General features: G+C 45.7%; 1 protein-coding gene across 1 annotated transcript; it reads left to right on the top strand.

The window, feature by feature from the left end:
* The first annotated feature begins 61 nt into the window (after positions 1 to 61).
* Positions 62 to 9,798, top strand: LOC141371860 (melanoma antigen preferentially expressed in tumors-like). Its single transcript, XM_073889603.1, is given in 8 exon segments — positions 62 to 168; positions 940 to 1,789; positions 4,444 to 4,695; positions 5,212 to 5,493; positions 5,618 to 5,689; positions 6,152 to 6,200; positions 6,616 to 7,413; positions 9,602 to 9,798. Coding segments are annotated over 6 exon segments (1,143 nt in total). The 5' UTR covers positions 62 to 168; positions 940 to 1,757; the 3' UTR covers positions 7,072 to 7,413; positions 9,602 to 9,798.
* Positions 9,799 to 20,543: the final 10,745 nt, after the last annotated feature.

The raw sequence follows: 20,543 nt of genomic DNA, 5'->3' as shown, positions 1-20,543 counted from the left end.
AGTCACAGTGCCTTTTATGACCTAACTTTGGAAGTCACACACTGTAATTTCCACAGATTATCACAGGCCTGCCTTATTCAGTGCGGCAGGGGACTTCACAAGAGCATGAATGGATAGCAGGAGGCAAGAATCATTGTGGCCATTTTGGGCGCTGCCTACCACACATGGGTAAATGTAAACAAGGGGGACTGGAATATACAAGCAATTTGAGGAGTGGACCGGGGAAAGGGCGATATATAAACAAATTGAATATTGTTGGATATAAGGTCAGAGTTGACATTAGTCTCTGGATGTACAAAACATAATTGTGGCCCACTGTTAGAATTGGGAGGCCTATGGGGAGCTTGATAATAAACAGAGTCCCGGGTCAGAATCCGGCTCACAGTGGTAACCCTGTGTGTGTCATTGCCCAGTTTGCAAATGTGTAATTGGAATAAAATATTTGGAAGTCAGTGCAGTACCCACACTGGATCTTTCATGTGTGGGATAAGAACTATCGTGACGGGAGAGGCCAAGTGGAGGTCTCTGTACCTGTTTCCATCCCTGGTCAAGATAGTAAATATGAAACAATATCACATGGTAGGAGGAATTACAGATAATGTTGTCACTCTTAAGGATGCAGAGGACTCGAGTGGTGGACCTTGTCATATTTCCATTTAATTCATCAGTCTTCCCCTCCAGAAACCAGGTTCATCCTGGAGGTTGGCCAGGATTTCTGTAAACTCACCCAGATAGTAGCCCCAGCCAAAGCTGCTATGCCAGATGGGCTTGCTTTGCTCGAGCCAGATTAATGAAATCTCGGGTATATGGTGTACAAACATTAATCGGCAAATGTGTTCCTTTCTATCCCTGTGAGATACTGTTTGTATTCACATGGAACAGGCAAGAGTATACATTTAATTTTGCCCCAGGATTATACCTTTTTTTCCTCTGTCATAGTTTAGAGAGATCTGGACCACCTACCACCCGGGCATCCACAGAACATCGCACTGATTCACTACTAATCGAGCTAGATTAGTGAGAAATGGCTGGCGTGTTGGAGGCCTTGGTAAGAAACATGCACTGCATCATTGGAGACACAGCGCCTGTGAAGATTCAGGGATCTGCCGCATGAGAACATTTTGGAATGTCCCAGCAGTCAAGGACATGTTGGGTCATATCCAAAGGAAAAGATGAATTATCACCACTTACACTTTCTATGGCAAAGAAGGAAGCACGATGCCTGGTAGGACTCTTGAGGTTTTGGAGACAACATATTCCATATCTCAGAACACTTCTCTGGCCTGTATACCAGGTGACATAAAAGACTGCCACTTTTTAAAAAAAAATATTTTATTTATTAGAGAGTGCACATGTCCGCACAAGCAGGGGGAGGGGCAGAGGGAGAAGCCGACTCCTCACTGAGCATGGAGCCCGACACAGGCTGGATCCCCGGACCCTGAGATCATGACCTGAGCTGAAGTCAGACGCTTAACCGACTGAGCCACCCAGGGCCCAAAAAGACTGCAACTTTGAGCATATCCCAGAATAGGAACGTTCTCTGCAGAGTAGCAAAGTCTGGGCTGCAGTGAGAGCAGTCCTGGAGCTTGGGCCACAAGACTGCGCAGATCTGAGGGGACTGGGGTTATCAGTGGTAGGAAAAGGTACCTTCTAGGGGTCTGGAGCCCGGCCGTGCAGTCTGCAGAGATGACTCGTGTGTTTTGTAAAGCAGTTCCTGGAGTGCTGCTGGGCCCTGGCAGAGGGCCGTCAGACATGACATGACCTTATGGCCAGAGCTGCTTGTCATGAGGTGAGTTCTGTCAAACCCATCAAGTCATAAAGTTGGTTAGGTTCAGCCACCATCCATTGTGAAGCAGAAGAGTCCCGTTGAGTTAGAAGCTGGGGCTGTCAGCTGAACACTTTATCCTCTTTGTGTCCAGCACCCAGCTGGTAAGAAAAAGGAGCCCCCATCTTGGTGGGAGTAACTGAGCCACATTAGGAGAGGATAGAGCTGCTTTTAAACTAGGGGATAGGAATAAATTTGACTCCCAGGGCCTCCTGGTATCCCTTGCCCCATTGTGACAGTAAAAAGACAGGTGCCACAGCCCTCACTGCAAGAGGCATAGTGACAGGGTTTGGAGCCTTCAGAGATGAGGTGTGAGGCAGGCCACCTGGCACACAGCAAGGACAGCAGAGACGATAGGGACCTTGAGGGGAATCTACAACGAATAATGCAGGGAGGACAAGATGAATATCCATCACAGCCCAAGACCAGCTGCAGTGGCCAAGACTATCTACCTCACTAGCCCGCCTCTTCTAAGTCTCCCCCAGGATTAGAGGCCGCTGGAATCCCAGAGGAGGAGATGCTTCCCAAGCAGGTGAAGTGCATTCCGGCAGTGCACATGGTAGGATTCGGCCAACAATAGATCCTGGGTTTTGTGGGCAAGCAAAGGAGCCAGAGGCCTCAGCTCATACCCTGCTGGGCTGAGACCCGTGGGCCTTGGGCTGAAAATTCCGATGCAGTGGAAACAATGCATTGGAACCTAGGAGAAGGCCCTGAGAAATCAGTGTGACAAGTAGAATGTATGCTTATGACATGCTCCTCCACCATAGAGGGAGGTTGGTGAGGATCCTTCAGGTGTGCAGCAGGGAGATGCTTAGGGGCTTCAGTTGGGAGAAGCTGCAGGTGTGAATGGCTCCTCCTAAGGAAGGCATCTGGCAGGAAGGCGGCAGGCCGAGGGAGGGGAAGCGAGATTGTCTCAGAGGGTATGAGGAATTCTTACTGCCAAGTCTGGGGAACCTCTTCTCTGTGTCTTGTGCAGATGTCAGTAGATTATACATGCCTCATGAAGAGTTTGGTATTCGGACAGACTTTTGCAGAGCGAGGGGGCATGAAGGAGAGGCAAGGGCAGAGATGCCCCTGAGGGTCGCAGGCATGCGGCTTCCCTGGGGCTGTTCCTTCAGAGAAATGGGACATTTCCGAAGTCCAGGGGGAAGCTTCAGACACAGCCTCTGCCATCAGAACAATTGGTGGATTGTGACGGGCCTGGTGCTCCCTCTCCTGCCCTGTCTGCTCCATCCTGCCTCCTGGGCCTCAGCTCTGAGCAGGTGGCCCTTCTCACTCTTACATAGGTGGGAAATGCTCAGGCGGGTCAGAGTCCAGTGTTTTGGTGGGTTAAAATGATCATTGACCAAACCAGCTCTAGCACACAGAAGAGCAGCGGGCTGTAGGATGAGGGCTGAGAGCTGCTCCAGGGAGCCGCAGAGCGGAGGCAGGCTGGGACCCGGAGGAAGGTTGGGCCCAGGTGTGGACTGCTGGCTGTGCTGGTGGTGGAGGGAAGTGCCCGTGTTTGTAGAGACTCCTCCGGTACCACAGGGCCGGCCACACTCTCTGGCCCTTGCCCGGGGCCCTGCTTGTGGGCGTCACTCCTGAGGCCTTCGCAGGTTTGGCAATTGATTTCTGACTTCACCGTCCACACAGGCTTAGGTTTTGGCTTCTGTGTGCCGCACACTAGTTCTCCTGATCCACCTTTTTCCAGATTCCAAAACTTGGCTCTTTCTTGAAGAGCAGGGATGTCTAACTCCTTCTCTCTGACTTTCTGGTTTTAACTCTTCTTTACTGCATTTGGGTTTTCGGGTGGCAGCTCAGAGCACTCGTGTTCAGTCGTCCAAGTGTCATCAGAGCGCACGGATAGATTCTCTACTGTGTCACTCTCCATTTTTTCCTGGAAGAAACGCTCTGTGATTCTGCTTCGTTATGAGATGCTGCTTCGTTCTCTTTAATTATTTTATTTAGGATTGTTGTATCTACTTATACTTGGGGTGGTGCTTTAATTTTCCTTTTTCTTGTCTTTTTTGACATTCTGTGCAGAATTTTATTAGGCCCACAAGAGGAGATGTACATCTTTCTGATTTTTTGAAAATAATTTTTTTGTCTCTGAATTGCACTGAAGCCTGGTGGAATGTGAGTAGGAATGCACTCTGTAGAGCAGGAAGGAGGCCAGATCTGAACATGTGGAAAGTTGCCATTACCGTTTTAGAAGGCCTGCCTGCCAGAGAAGGCAAACAAAATCTCAGGACCTGACCTCTTACACTGGACTAGGGTAAAGGATGGGTTGTTCAGTCCTCCTTAAAATCACCTTGGAGATGGGGATGATCTTGGGCAAAGTTCAAGAGGTTAAGTTTGAAACAATTTATGCTCTGAAGCACAATAAGGAACGGAGATAAAGCCCTAATTATTTAAGCCAGCTGGGATCAGGGTAAGGGACACTGGGTGCCACCAGCAGAGAGCAAGCGAGCTGCAGATTTAGGACTAGAAGTTGTAGGATGGAAGGAGGGCTGGGGGACCTCCGGGGATCTCACTTCCTGCTAAGAAGGACGGTGGAGGCTGGGTTGTCCTGGCCGAAAAGAGGGAGGCTGAGGTCCGTAAAAATCCACTCAGGATTTTCCCTTACCTTGAGCCAGGTCAGTGGAGATGAGCAGACAAGACCCTCTCCGTCTCTTGGATCTTGCAGCACAGAGCCTGCTGAATGATGAGGATTCAGCTGTCTGTGCCTTGGAGGAGCTCCCTGTGGGCCTTTTCCCAACACTGTCCATGGCAGCCTCTGATGGAGGACACACAAAGACTGTGACAGCAATGGTGCGGGCCTGGCCCTTCCTCTCGGAAGCTGTTCTAGATGGGCTGGAATTGGTTTCTACCAATGTTGCATGCCCCAGGTAACTGGAGAGACGGGGTGCTGGTAGGGGCCCTGTGAATTGAGGAAGCGGGAGCTGGATTCAGGGACGTGGGGCCCAGGCATGTGCTATCAGGTACAGCATCGATCATTGTGAGGCCTTGAGGCCGTTGCGCAGGGTCCCTCTGAGAAGAGAGCCCTGGGGTGTTCAGAGCTGATCACGCTGCTGAGGTGGTGAAGAGTGTGGCTAGGTTCCTGGGTGGTATCTCCAGACTGTATGAAAGGTGGGCACTGAGGAGGGCCCTTCGAAGGCATAGCAGGTGGCAGTGGGCAGGGCTGCTGGCTGGCCCAGAGGCCCCTTCCCAGGGTCTGCTGCTGCTGGTCTCCTACCAGCCCAGCTCTGCTGGCTGGAAAGTCCCAGTCTCTGCTCTCCGCCTCATTCCCCACGGGAGATCGAAGCTGAAGGTGCTGGATTTTACCCATGACTTTGAGCACTCCAACTGGGAGGAGTGCTCTGAGACTACTCCCGCCCCCTTTGTCATCACGCATATGCTGGAAGAGCTGGAGGCAGACCCGCTGGCGCCCAGTTCCAGAGAACAGCCTCCACATCGCCAAGAACCCGTGGAAATCCACACAGACCTTTTCCTCAGTGGTTTGTTTGGCTTCTTCCACTTGTCGGGGTTCTTGTACATAGTGCAGAGAGTCGAGAAGAGCCATGGCTGTCTGTGCCTCCGCTGTCAGACCCTGGTCATCAACCAGGTGCCGTTCCGCTGCCACGTAGAGATCCTGGGAATGCTGGAGCTGGAGGCCATCCGAGAGGTGAGGCTTTATCACAGGAGTAGTTTCTGCTTCTGGTCGGACCTCACCCAGTTCTTCACCCACGTAGGGCAGATGAGCAGTCTGGGCCACCTCGTCATGAACGACCTCCCCTGGGATTTCCCTGCAGACTGTTTCTCTTTGCTAAGTCTGCTGGGCCACCTTCAGAAGCTCCATCTCATCTTCGGCTATCTCTCGGGCCAGCTACAGAAGATGCTGAGGTGAGCGTGTGGCAGGTCGTCAGAAGGTACAGAGGCCAGGATCCCTGGATGGGTCTCTGGGCACTGCTGCGTCGGTGCAGAGACAGGTCTGGACTTCCCCTTCTGTGAGTCCGCAGAGTCACTGCTGGACCCAGACTCCAAGGCCGGGGTCCTGGGCCAGCCATTGGCTGTCAGCTGCTTTAGAAGAGAAAGATGCACATCTGAAATTGGCTTGCGTCTCATCCACTCATACATTCACTCGCACACTCATTTCATTCATGCACTTAGTCCATGCCAAGCAGACGGCCAAGAATAGATATGAAACCCTGAACAAAATCAGGGTCTTGTCTTCCTAGAGCTTCTGTAGAGAAGGTGAATAAGTATGGTAAGTTGTGAGGGTGGTGTTTGAGGGAGGGAACTGCCTCCACAATATCTAAGCTCAGCTGATTTAGTGAACTCATCCCCCTCATTTATGTCTCACAGACTTCTCTGTGGCATGCCCTGGAATAGGGAGCTGTTCTACTGGGGCCTGGTCTTTGAGTAAATAGAAGCATGGGGAACCATCTTCCTGAATCTTCCACCGAGTAAAACCTAGGCCTTACTATGTTAGGAGCTATATCTAAATTTCATTAATTTTACAACACTTTATGGAGCCTGACACCATACTCTGAAAACAGAGAGGTCTTGTGGGGAATGGGGAAATGTTTCACTCCAAGTTCTGTGTTCTTAACCGCTACAGAAGATGGCTCCCACCATTTGCATCCAGACTGAGGTAGGCATAGTGCAAATTTTTCAGGCCAGATTTCTGGATCTTTCCCAAATGTATGTAGTGCTAGACTCCAGTTTCCAAGAAGTAAACAGTGTCCATCTCTCCACAGTGGCCTGTGAAAATCTCTGGAGACGCTGGTGATCAGTGGATGTAGGCTTACTGAGAATGACATCACCAGTTGTCCCAGAGCATTCATGCCACCCACCTGAAGGAGTTGGTCCTCTGTGGCAATAACCTGTGCCAAACGGTTCCTGGGTCCCTGGAGGTTCTGCTGGGGGAGGTGTCCGGCACTCTGCAGTACCTGAACTTGAGAAGCTGCCGGCTGAAGGAGGCCCAGCTCTGAGCCCTGCTGCCTGCCCTGTGTTGCAGCTCCCGCCTCCGCTCTCTGGTGTTCAATGACAATGTCATCTCCACCTCGGGCATCATGAGCATGTTGCGGCACTTGGCAGGGCTGATGGAGCTGAAGCGCATGCAGTACCCTGTCCCTGCCGAGTGTGTTGTGTACTTGGATGAATACAGGTGGGGGTACCTCAACAGAGTGGAGCTCGCCTGTGTGCACGCCAAGTTGCGGGAAATGTTGCAGGCGCTACAGGGGACCAACGTGGAGTTGACGAATCCGACCTCAGTGGCCTGACTTACAAAAATGCACAGCTGACCTGATGGGGAAGAGGGGCAGCAGTGGGTCCTAGAGCCAGGGCAGTGGATTTCCCGACTGGATGGTGTGGCTTTGAAGAAAACTATGAAAACAAGAAAAAACACAACAAACGGTCTGGTGGGAACTGCTGTTTCTGGATCCACCTGGGGCCCCATTATTCATGACATCGACAAGCACGGGTCAGAAATAACACTGAGCAGGTGTTGTTCTAATGCTGGATATAAAAAGAAAGCTTCTCCCAACACTTGTCCTTCTGGTCTGTTTACCCAATTTCCCTTTCATTTTGTTTCAGTATTCCTGCTTTGAACAGCACGCAGTTGGGTGAGTTTCTTCTCAAAACTTTTTTTTTTTATAAAGTGGGATCATTGACGTGTTCATCAAGGGAATAGATGAATATAAGGTGTTCAGCACACAGCTTTCATTCACCTATTTATTCAAATATTTGTTGACTTCCTGTTTTGTTCAGAAACTGCTTTCACTGAGGAAGACGGTGTAAACATTCAAGGTGTCTGCCTACAAAGAACTTAGCTTTGGAAGGGGATGGGGGGGACCGCTAGACAGGTCAGCAAACCCATAAGAAAGCTGGTTTCAGAGGAGTGCCATGAGAACAACACAATACCTATATGGTGAGGGGTTACTGGAGTGGGGGACTGTGGGATGATTGGGAAAATGTATTGGTCTGTCCTCAGTTCCTGGCACAGAGCTTCTGAAACCCATGTCATTTCCTAAGTAATAACACTAGGAGCATGCTTTGTTCCAACATTTGGCCTTTGACCCCGCCCCTGACACGGGGTTCTTGAAACCCTTATACATTCCTAAGTGGTAACACTAGGATCATTTTTTGTTCTAATGAGGTGCCTCAGGGTGGGTACTCAGATGGCTCCCAAAAGGGGCTGGTCCCCAAAAAGACCAAGCCATAATTAGAAGCTTGGAATTTTCAGCCCCACCCCTCATCTTCCAGAGGGGAAGAGGGGCTGGAAATGGAGTGAGTTGATCATGTCTACATGAGGAAACCTCCATAAAACCCCAGTAGTAGGGGGTTTGGAGAGCTTCCACATACTGGGAGGGTGATGTACCCCAACAGGACGAGGACAGAAGTTCCTGCACTTGAATCCCCTCCCCCCAGACCTCAGCGTGTGTATCTCTTCATCTGGCTCTTCATCCTTACTATTTATCATCCTTTCATAAACTGGTAAACCTAAGTAAGTGTCCCCTGAGATCTGTGAGCCACTCAAGCAAATTACTCAACCTGAGGAGGGGGTCACGGGATTCTTTGATTTGTAGCCAAATCAGACAAGTTGTGGGTAACCTGGGGACTTAACTACTTGCTACGGGCATCTGAAGTAGGGTGGGGGCAGTCTTGTGGGACTGAGCCCTTCAGCTGGGGCCTGCCGCTATCTCCCAGCGGATGGTGTCAGAGATGTGGTGTGACTTCGTTTTTATTGCAGGGAAAAGTCCCCACACATTTGGTGACCACAAGTGTCAGAAGTGCAGTGTTTTGGGGCGCCTGGGTGGCTCATTTGGTTGGGCGACTGCCTTCGGCTCAGGTCATGATTTGGAGTCCTGGGATCGAGTCCCGCATCGGGCTGGAGTCTGCTTCTCCCTCTGACCCTCCCCCCATCTCATGTGCTCTCTCTCTCTCTCTCAAATAAATAAATAAATCTTAAAAAAAGAAAAAGTGCAGTGTTTTGTGTGAGGAGTAAAGGAGACACGGGAGAAAGACTCCCAGCGGGGAAAAAGTGGGTTTTTCCCTATGAGGGAGGGAGACAGAACTGGAGTTTTCCTTAACAGTGGCTGCTCTTTTTGAGGGAGTTGGTGGGGGGAGATCAGGGAGTCGAAGCTTGTCTGGAAACACACCAGTAACTGATAGATGAGTATTGCATCCAGATATCAGGAGAGCTGGGGAGAGCCCTCCCAGGCAGAGGAATGGGAGGTACAGTGAGAAGGAGCCAACCACATGGAGGATGAAGGATATGTCAAACCCTTTGATGGTGAAAACGGAGAAGCCCCTCTCATGGAGTGGCCCTTTGCATAGAGTCCCCTGGAGAAAAGGAACTGAGCTGAAACAAAGATGATTAAGGTGGAGGGCAGGGAAATGGAGAAGAATCGTTCTAATTCTTCCTTCATAATAAATGGTGATCCCTAAGCGTGTGTCTCTTCCCCACCCGACTTCCTGTCCTGCGCTACTTCCCGAGAACTGCCCTTAACTTTCTGGGCCCATTTCACTTCCTTCTGTTATTTCTGATAATTTATACTTTTGTGTTTTCCTGTCATCTGTAATAGCAGCAGTTTCATTTGCTTATTTCCAATTCTATGTCTCCATTACAAGTTCTATCCCTTATCACTCAGCCTAGCATCTCCAATACGATGATGAGCGAGAGTGGGTGTCCTTGTCTCATTCCTGATGTCGTAAGCTATGTCTCCAGCATATGGCAGTTGGAAATGATGCTTCTTCATTCAGGATGATGTCTCAGTGTGTCCCACTTCAGCTGTTTTGTTTTTTTCCTAGACACAGGTGTCCCCTGCTTTTTTGAAAATTTGCGTTATGCCACTTGTGCAAAAGACCTATATTAGTACCTGTTCCCGCTAATCGAAAGAAATCTGAAGAGGATTTTCGCTTTTAGGAGAAAAGCGAAAACATTCAGCGTGTTTTGCAGCAAGCCATTATAGAGGCAGCGTGCACCCCAAGCGAGAGTGGCCCTGCCGAGTGCCCCCTGGGAACTCTGCTCAGCATCTCATCGTCAAGCCACCATCGCTGTGAACTGTGTCTGTGAGCATCTGTGCTTTATCTTGGTTTATTTTGTGCTTTTATTAGCAAGGTGTGTGCTAAGCTGTCAGACAAATCTAGGAGAGGTTATTTTTTGCGTCTGGGAACACGATGTTTTCCATATAAACTAATGGTAATTACACAGACATTTCAACTTACGAAAGGTTTCATAAGAATGCTCTATTTTCGGGGGCGCCTGGGTGGCTCAGTTGGTTAGGGGTCTGCCTTTGGCTCAGGTCGTGGTCTCAGGGTCCTGGGGTGGAGCCCCATGTTGGGCTCCCTGCTCAGCGGGGAGCCTGCTTCTCCCTCTGCCTGCTGCTCGTCCTGCTTGTGTGCATGCTCGCACTCTCTCTGTCAAATAATTAAAATCTTTTAGAAAAAAAAATGCTCTACTTTTGGATAGCAGGGGAAATCTATAGTCTCTAAAAGTTTTAGTAGAATTCTCTGTGAAACACTCTGGGCTTGGTGCTTCCTGCAGGATAGATCCTGATAACTTTCTCTACTTCTATGGAAATTAACCTGTTAATTCAGTGACACGTTACATTCACAGTGTTTTGCAACCAGAACCACTATCTTCCAAAACTTCTTCACTCCGAATAGTCTCACCTTTACACAGTAACTTCTTATTCTCCCCCCCACCCCCCGCCATAATGAAGTGGCTTAAAACAACAAATATATTCTCTCACAGTTCTGCAGGCTACAAGTGTGAAATCAAGGTATTGGCAGGGTCATGGTCTCTCTGAAATCTCTAGCATATGTTGCCTATTAGACCTTCTGGTAGCCCAGGCATTTCCTTGGCTTGTAGCAGCGTGTGACTACAGTCTTTACCTTCATCTTCACATGGTTGTCTTCCCTTCTTGACTGTGTCCAAATTTTCCTGGTGAGAACAACAGTCATATTGGAGTAGGGGCCAGCCTAATCAAGTATGACTTCCTGTTAGATTGCATCTGTGAAGACTTGCTTCCAAACAGTCACATTCACCAGTACCAGGAATTAGGCTGTCAAGTAATCTTTGTCGGGGGACACAGTTCAACCCCTAACATAATATGGTCATCTTAATATGAAGTCCTCCAATTCAACAACATAGGATATTTTTCTATTTCTTTAGGTCTTTAGTTTATTTCTATTTTATAATTTTGTGGTTTTCAGTATACAGATGTCACCTCCATAGTTTAATTTATTCCTAAGTATTTTACTCTTTTTGATGCTATTGTAAATAGAATTGTTTTCTTAATTTTTTTGGTGGTTCATGGCTAGTGTATAGAAATACAGCTGATTTTTATATCCTGCAACTTTACAAAGATAAAATTTTATTTCTTCCTTTCCAGTTCATATTCCTTTTATTTTTTATTTGCCTAACTGCACTGTCTAGAATTTCTAATACTGTGTTGAATAGAAATGTTGAAAGCAGACATGCTTGTCTTGTTCCTGATCTTAGGGGAAAAGCTTTCAGTCTTTTACCACTGACTACATCATTACCTGTGGTATTTCCATAAAGGCCTTTATTACATTGAGGTATTCTGTTTCTATTTCTAGTTTATTAACTATTGCTTTTTATCACAAAAGGGTATTGAATTTTGTCAGATACACAACAGTCGAAATGATCATGTGAGCTCTTTTCCTTCATTATACTAATGTGGTGTATTGCATTAATTTTTGAATGTTGAAATATCCCTGCTTTCTGGGGGTAAATTCCATTTGGTTATGATGTATAATCATTTTTAAATGTTGTTAAATTGCATTTGCTAGTGTTTTGTTGAGGATTTTAGAATCAGTATTCGTGAAGGACATTGGCCTGTAGTTTCAATTCTTGTAGTGTCTGTCCTTCTTAAGTGTCAGGGTGATGCTTACCTCATACAATGAGTTAGGAAGTTTTCCTTCCTCTTCAGTTTTTTGGAAGCATTTGTGAAACATTGATGTTAATTGTTTAAATGCTTGGTAGAATTTACCAGTGAAACTGTCTGGTCCTGGGTTTTTCTTTGCTGGAAGCTTTCTGATTGTTTCAGTTTCCTTAAAAGTTCTAGATTTATTCAGAACTTTAATTTCTTCATGATTCAGTCTTAGTAGCTTTTATGTTTGCAGGAATTTGTCCATTTTTTCTAGGTTATCTAGTTTGTTGGCATAATGTTCATAGTTCTTTCTTATAATCCTTTATTTTTTCTTTCTTTTTTTTTTAAAGATTTTATCCATTTATTCGAGAGAGAGAGAATGAGAGAGAGAGAGCATGAGAGGGGGGAGTGTCAGAGGGAGAAGCAGACTCCCCGCCGAGCAGGGAGCCCAATGTGGGACTCGATCCTGGGACTCCAGGACCATGACCTGAGCCGAAGGCGGTCGCTTAACCAACTGAGCCACCCAGGCGCCCAATCCTTTATTTTTTCTTAAACAAGCTTTACTGGGCTATCATTGACATATAAAAATTGCATATATTTAAGTTATGCATTTGGTGTTTTATGATAATGTGGATATATTGTGAAATGAGCACCACAGTCAAGCTAATTAATATATACATTACTTCTATGTAGGTTGTGTGTGCATGTGTAGAGAGAACATTTAAGATGTATTCTCGTAGCAGATTACATGCATAAAATAACAGTATTGGGGGCGCGTGGGTGGCTCAGTTGGTTAAGCGACTGCCTTCGGCTCAGGTCATGATCCTGGAGTCCCAGGATCCAGTAGCGTGTTGGGCTCCCTGCTCAGCAGGAGTCTGCTTCTCCCTCTGCCCCTCCCCCCTCTCATGTGCTCTCTCTCTCACATTCTCTCTCAAATAAATAAATAATTAATTAATTTAAAAAAATAACAGTATTGGGGGCACCTGGGTGGCTCAGTAGTTATAAGCATCTGCCTTCAGCTCAGGTTATGATCCCAGGGTCCTGGGATTGAGCCCCGTATTGGGCTCCCTGCTCCATGCAAGGTCTGCTTCTGCCTCTTCTACTCCCCCTGCTTGTGTTCCCTCTCTGGCTGTGTGTCTCTGTCAAATAAATAAATAAAATCTTTAAAAATAAAAAAATAAAAAAATTAAATAACATTGTTAACTATCGGCACCATGAGGTACATACATTGGATCTCCAGAAGTTATTCATCTTACATAATTGAAACTTTGTATTCTGACCAACATCATCACATTCCCCCCCCCACCCCTGGCCACCACCATTCTACTCTTTGCTTCTATGAATTTGAATATTTTATTATTATTTTTTTAAGATTTTTATTTGAGAGAGAGCGAGAGAGAGAGTGTGCGTGTGCACAAGTGGGAGAGAAGGAGAAGCAGACCCCCCGCCAAGCAGGGAGCCTAATGTGGGGCTCGATCCCAGGACCCTGGGATCATGACCTGAGCCAAAGGCAGACCCTTAACCGACTGAGCCACCCAGGCGCCCGAATTTGAATATTTTAGACTCCGCATGTGAGATCATTCAGTGTATGTCTCTTCTGTATCTTATTTTGCTTAGCATACTGTCCTCCAGCTCCATCCATCCTGTCACAAGTGGCAGGATTTCCTATTCAAGGCTAGTACTCCATCATACATGTATATAAATGTACTTCAACAAATGGATAAAGGAAATATGATATTCTTTATCCATTCATCCCCCGACAGACATTGAGGTTATTGCTGCAAAGAACATGAGAGTGCGGATACCTCTTTGCTATTCTGCTTTCAATTCTTTGGAAACATTTACCCAGAAATGGGATTACTGGATCATTTGATAGTTCTACTTTTAATTTTTTGAGGAATCTCCATACTGTTTTCCATGTTTGTACTAATTCGTATTCCCACCAGCAGTGTATGAGGGCTCCCTTTTTCCACATCTTCACGAACACTAGTTATCTTTTGTCTTTTTGATAAAAGCCAGCCGAGCAGGCATGCAGTGATACCTCACTGTGGTTTTGACTTATATTTCCCTGATGAGAGATGTTGAGAACCTTTTCACGTCCCTGTTAGCCATTTGAATTTCTTCTTTAAAGAGTGCTATTTAGGTCTTTTGCCCATTTTAAATCAGGTTACTTATACTTTTAGTATTGAGTTGTAGGAGTTCCTTATATATTTTATGGATATTGATGCCTTGTTGGATATATGGTTTGCAAACATTTTTTCCCATTCCGTGGGTTGCCTTTTCACATTGTTTCCTTTGATGTGCAGAATCTTTTTAATTTCATGTAGTCTCATTTGTCTGCTTTTGCTTTTGCTGCCTGTAATTTGGTTCCTATCTGAGAAGTTACAGCCAAGACCAATATCAAGAAGATTTTTCCCTGTTTCCTTCTAGGAGTTTTGTAGTTTCAGGCCTGAGGTTTAATTCTTTAATCCATTTGAGGTGATTTTTGCGTATGGTGTGAGCTAGGGGTATAATTTCATTATTTGAATGTAGATACCCAGTTTTCCCAAAACCATTTGTTGAAGAGTATCCTGTCCCCGTTGTGTGTTCTTGGCACCCTTGTGGAAGATCAGTTGGCTGTAATGTGTGGGTTTAATTCTGGATTCTCTCTTCTGTTCCATTGCTTTATCTGTTTTTATGTGGTTGTGGTTGCTATGTAATATGATTTCAAACCAGAAAGCATTATGTCTTCAGCTTTGTTCTCCAGATTGCTTTGGTATTTGCGGTATTTCGTGGTGCCATACGAATTCTATTTCAATTTTTCTATTTGTGTAAACAGTGTCATTGTGAAGATTTTGGTAAGGGTTGCAATGAATCTATACATTACTTTGAGTAGTATGGACATATTAACAATATTTTTCCAATCCACAACATTCTAAAACATTGATGAAGAAAATTTTCTTTTTTTTTTTCTTTTAAAGATTTTATTTATTTGAGAGAGAGAGCACGAACACAAGCCAGGGGGAGGCAGAGGGAGAGGGAGAAGCAGACTCCCCACCGAGCAGGGAGCCCGATATGGGGCTCAATCCTAGGACCCTGGGATCACGACCTGAGCCGAAGGCAGCTACTCAAACGACTGAGCCACCCAGGTGCCCCTAATGAAGGAAATTTTCAAAGACGCAGTGTTTTATAATTTTATGAAGCTTTATAATTTATAAAGACATCAATGTTTTATAATTTTCAACACATAAAAGTCTTGCACCTCTTTTATTATTTTCTAAGTATTTTATTCTTTCTGTTGCTATTATAATGCTTGTTTTCTTAGTTTCCTTTTTAGATAGTTCATTCCTTAGTCTTTAGAAATCAGAATTTTGTAGGTTGATATTGTAGCTTGTAAGTTTACTGAATTTGTTCTAGGGGTTTTTTGTGGATTCTTCACGGTTTTCTACATATATGATGATTCTATCGGCAAATAGATAATTTTAGTTCTTTCTTTACGATTTCTATACCTTGTATTTTTGTTTTCTGCCTGACTGCTCTGGCTAGGACTTCCAGGACAGTGTTGAATAGCAGTTAGTGAGAGTGGGGAACCTTGCCTTGTTCTGGATCTTAGAGGAAAGTCTTCCAGTTTTAACTCATTGGTTATGATACTGGCTGTAGATTTTCCATAGATGTACTTTATTGTGTTGAAGTTTGAGAGATTTTATTTATCATGACTGGATATTGAATTTTGTCAAATGTGTTTTCTGCATCTATTGAGATGATGATGTAATACTTAATGTTTCGTTCTGTTTGTATTGTGTATCACACAATACACATTGATTGGTTTGCATGTGTTGGACCAACCTCGCATCCCAAGGATAAATCGCATTTGGTCATGGTATATGACTCTCTTGATGTGCTATTGAATTTAGTTTGGTAGTATAGTTGACCCTTGAACAGCATGGGGGTTATGGGCACCATTCCCACACACAGTCAAAAATCTGTATAACTTTGGACTCCCCTCAAACTTAACTACTAAAATAGCCTACTGTTGACCAGAAACCTTACCAATATGATTAACATATATTTTATATGTTATATATATTATGTACTGTATTCACACAATGAAGTAAACTAGAGACAAGAAAACAGGGGCACTTGAGGGGCGCCTGGGTGGCTCAGTTGGTTGGGCGGCTGCCTTCGGCTCGGGTAGTGATCCTGGAGTCCCAGGATCGAGTCCCGCATCGGGCTTCCTGCTCGGCGGGGAGTCTGCTTCTCCCTCTGACCCTCTTCCTTCTTCCCTCTCGTGCTTTCTATCTCTCATTCTCTCTCTCTCTCAAATAAATAAATAAAATCTTTAAAAATAAATAAATAACACACATAAAAAATTATTAAAAAAGAAAAAGAAAACAGGGGCACTTGGGTGGCTTGGTCGGTTAAGTCTTGGACTCTTGATCTCGGCTCAGGTCTTGCTCTCAGGGTCATGAATTGAGCTTCACGTCAGATTCCACACTGGGCGTAGAGCCTGCTTAAGATTCCCTCTTCCTCCTCCCCTACCCCCCCGACTTGTGCACACACTCTCACTCTTAAAAAAAAAAGAGAGCGAGAGAGAAAATTCATTTACAGTACTGTACATATACTTATTGAAAAAAATTTGCATATAGGTGTACTGGGTCAGGACAGGGGTGGTGGCAGTGGCAGGCCCGGCCCTGGGATGGCAATGTTCTGCAGCCTGTAGCCTCGGCTCAGTAGTGGCAGCTGCTGGTGGGCCCAGAGGTGGCCGCAATAACCTGGAGATAGAGAATAGCTGCTACCCCATTTACCCGCAGGTGTACCACCAGCCATGGTCAACAGCCACTGTGGCCAAGCTTGAGTGTGCTGGCCTCCAGGAGGCCGTGGGGCTGGGGCACCACTACAGAGAGGAGTCCACACCCAGCCCAAGAGGGGCCCAAGGCCTGCAGTGACCCCAGCACAGCCTTAGAGCCCAGTGCATGGAGGACTTGGGGGGAAAGGGGGCGCCAGGGTTGTGGGGCTCCCTTTGCAGCACTGTCTCCGCCCTCCGGGCACCTTCTTCTACTTGAGCCCAGCCTCCTTCCTGCCAGCCCCAGGAGTTCAACCCAGCTACCCCATTAGTACATGAGGCAACCTGCACCCTGCCCAGTCCTAGATCCCCCTAGGGGGAATGCTGGCAGCCTCATTAAGCCTCTCTAGGCATTCAGAGGGCAACAGGCGTGATGACCTCAGTGCCAAAGGCCTTCAGTTTGATCTAATGCAATTGTAAATAAATGCCTCGTGGCTTATGCTGTCAACTCTAAAAAGCCATGCAGATCAAACCTGAGGTGTTCAAGGATCAACTGTATTATATCCTATTTTTTTCCTTAAACATACATACCTGTGATAAAGGTTACTTTATAAATTAGGTACAGTGAGAGATTAACAACAAAGTTAATAATGAAACAAGAAGTTTTTAACAATATACGCTAATAAAAGTTATGTGAATGTGGTCTCTCTCAAAATAGCTTGTAGGACCGTATTCACCCCTCTTCTTGTGATGATGTGAGATGATAAAATGCCTATGTGGGGAGATGAAGTAAGTGAATGACGTAGGCGTTGTGATGTAGTGTTAGGCTACTATTGACCTTCTGACCTTACATCAGGAGGAGGATCATCTGCTTCCAGATCACAGTCAGTCATGGGTAATTGAAACCATGGAAAGCAAAACCATGGGTAAGGTGGACTACTGTATACTCACTGTGATGCTGTGATATGGGGTGCATGTATATTTACAGTTCTTACATTTCAGTATCTTTTTATCATTACATGACATTCCTTGTTTCCAGACAGTTTTTGACTTAAAGTCTATTTTGTCTGACATAAGCATAGTCATCCTTTCTTTTAGTTACCATTTGCATGGAATATCTTTTTCCATTCCTTCACTTTCGGGTTCGGGTTGTGTGTATTCTTCATGTAACATGAGTCTCTTACAGCATGTTACTGGCTCTTGTTTTATTTATCCACTCTATACCTTTTGAATAAAGACGTTAACCCTGGGGCGCCTGGGTGGCTCAGTCAGTTAAGCATCTGACTCTTGGTTTCACCTCAGGTCATGATCTCAGGGTCCTGAGGTTGAGTCCCATGTTGTGCTCCTCACTCAGCAGGGAGTCTGCTTGAGATTCTGTCTCTTCTCCCTCTGCCCCGCACAGGCGCATGTGTGCTCTCTTCAAATAAATAAATCTTTTCAATAAAAGAATTGAATTGTTACATTTCAAGTAATTACTGATAGATGAGAACTTACTGTTGCCATTTTGTTAATTGTTTTGCAATTCTGTTCTCTTTGCTGTCTTTATTATTTGATGATTTCTTTATCTTTTGTGTATCTATTATAGATTTTTTCCTGCACGGCTACCATGAGAGTCTTCTTGATGGCATCTAGAATGGTGAAGCCTTTCCAGAGGTTTTCAGTTTACTTGGCCCATATCCATCAGAGGAATCACTGTGGCAGCTTTAGCCTTACAAAATGTTTTTTTTTTTTTTAAGTAATCTCTACACCCAACATGAGGCTTGAACTTACAACCCTGAGATCAAGTCTCATGCTCTTCTGACTGAGCCAGCCAGGTGCCCCCAAGATGTAGTACTTTTTTTTTTTTTTAAAGATTTTTATTTATTTGACAGAGAGAGACACAGCGAGAGAGGGAACACAAGCCAGGGGGAGTGGGAGAGGGAGAAGCAGGCTTCCCGCTGAGCAGGGAGCCCGATGTGGGGCCCGATCCCAGGACCCTGGGATCATGACCTGAGCCGAAGGCCGACGCTTAACGACTGAGCCACCCAGGCGCCCCAAGATGTAGTTCTTAAATAATAAGACTTGAAAGTCATACTTCTTGATCCATGGGCTGCAGAACAGATGTGTTAGCAGGCATGAAAACATTAATGTTACTGTACAACTCCATCAGAAGGCATGTCCAGGTGCACTGTCAGTGAGTGGTGATATTTTGAAAGGAATCTTTTTTTTTTCTTCCCCTGAGCAGTAGGTCTCAACAGTGGGTTTAAAATATTCAGTAAACCATGTTGTAAACAGATGTGCTGTCATCCAGGCTCTGTTGTTCCACTTATAGAGTATATTTAGCATAATTCTTAAGGGCTCTGTGATTTTTGGAATGGTAAATGAGCATTGGTTTCAACTTAAAGTCACCAGCTGCATTAGCCTCTAACAAGGGAGTCAGCCCCTCCTTTGAAGCTTTGAAGCCAGGCATTGACTTCTCTTCTCTAGCTGTGAAGTCCCAGATTGACATCTTTTTCCAATATGTCGGTTTTGTCTACATTGAAAATTTTGTTGTGGGGCCCTAGGTGGCTCAGTCAGTTAAGTGTCCGGCCCTTGGTTTCTGCTCAGGCCGTGATCTCAGGGTTGTGAGATCGGGCCCCACATTGGGCTCCGTGCTCGGCGTGGAGTGTGCTTGGAGTCTCTCTCCCTCTCCCTCTCTGCCCCTCCCCACTGTGCACTCACAAATGAGCACATATTCTCTCTCTCAAATAATTTTTTTTTAATTGTTTATTGTAGGCACCTTCATGAATGGTCTTAGCTTGATCTGGATAATTTGCTACAGCCTCTACATCATTACTTGCTCCTTCACCTTGCACTTTTTATGTTATGGAGATGGTTTCTTTCCTTAAACATTAGGAACCAACCTCTGCTAGCTTCAAACTTTTTTCTACAGCTTCCTTATCTCTCTCAGCCTTCATAGAATTGAAGAGAGGTAGGGCTTTGCTCTGGGTTAGGCTTTGGCTTAGGCTTTAGGGACTTCTTGTGGCTGGTTTGATCTTCTATCCAGACCACTTAAACTTTCTCCATATCAGCAGTAAGACTTTTTTGCCGCCTTATCATTCGTGTGTTCCCTGGGGTATCCCTTTTAATTTCCTTCAAGAACTTTTCCTTTACATTCACAGTATGGCTAACTGGTGCAAGAGACCAGGCTTTTGGCCTATCTAGGCATTCAACATGCTTCTTAAGCTTAATCATTTCTAGCTTTTGGTTTAAAGTGAGAGATGAACAGGTGTTCCTTTCACTTGAACACTTAGAGGCCATTTAGGTTGTTAATTGGCCTAATTTCAATATTGCCATGCTCTAGGGAATAGGGAGGTCCAAGGAGAGGGAGGGGGAGAGGGGACAGCTAGTCAGTGGAGCTGTCGAACACACAGTGTTTCTCAGTGAAGCTCACCTTCTTAAATAGGTGCAGTCCATGGCACTCCAAAACGGTTGCAATAGTAATATCACTGATCACTGATACAGATCATAACAAATATAAAAATGAGAAATTTTGAAATATTGTGAGAATTCTCAAAATGTGACACAGACATGAAGTGCCTAAATGCTGTTGGAGAAAATGGCACCCATAGACTCGCTCAACACTAGGTTACCACAAACCTTCCAGTCTTTAGAAATCACAGCATCTGCGGGGTGCCTGGTTGGCTCGGTTGAGCATTCACCTCTTGATTTCAGCTCAGGTCATATCTCAGGGTCGTGAGACGGAGCCCTGCGTCGGGCTCCACACAGCGAGGAGCCTGCTTGGGATTCTCTCTCACTCCCTCTCCCCGTTCCTGCTCGTGTGCATGTTCTCTCTCTCTTAAAAATAAAAATATAAAAAGAAATCACAGCATCTGCAAAAATGCAATAAAATGAGGTATACCTGTGTAAAGTCCAACTGGTCTAATGCATCACTTAAAACCAGTGTTTCCTTATTGATTTTCTATCTAATGACCTAGCTATTCATGTGAGTGGAGGTTTAAAGTCCCCTACTATTGAGGCACCTGGGTGGTGCAGTCGGTTAAGTATCTGACTCTTGATTTTGGCTCAGGTCATGATCTCAGGGTCCTGAGATTGAGCCCCACGTCGGGCTCCT

The sequence above is a fragment of the Callorhinus ursinus genome, unplaced genomic scaffold, assembly GCF_003265705.2.
Source record: "Callorhinus ursinus isolate GAN/ISIS: 27379988/994484 unplaced genomic scaffold, GSC_fseal_2.0 scaffold110, whole genome shotgun sequence".
Lineage (NCBI taxonomy): Eukaryota > Metazoa > Chordata > Mammalia > Carnivora > Otariidae > Callorhinus > Callorhinus ursinus.
This window is presented reverse-complemented; position numbering and strand designations above follow the sequence as displayed.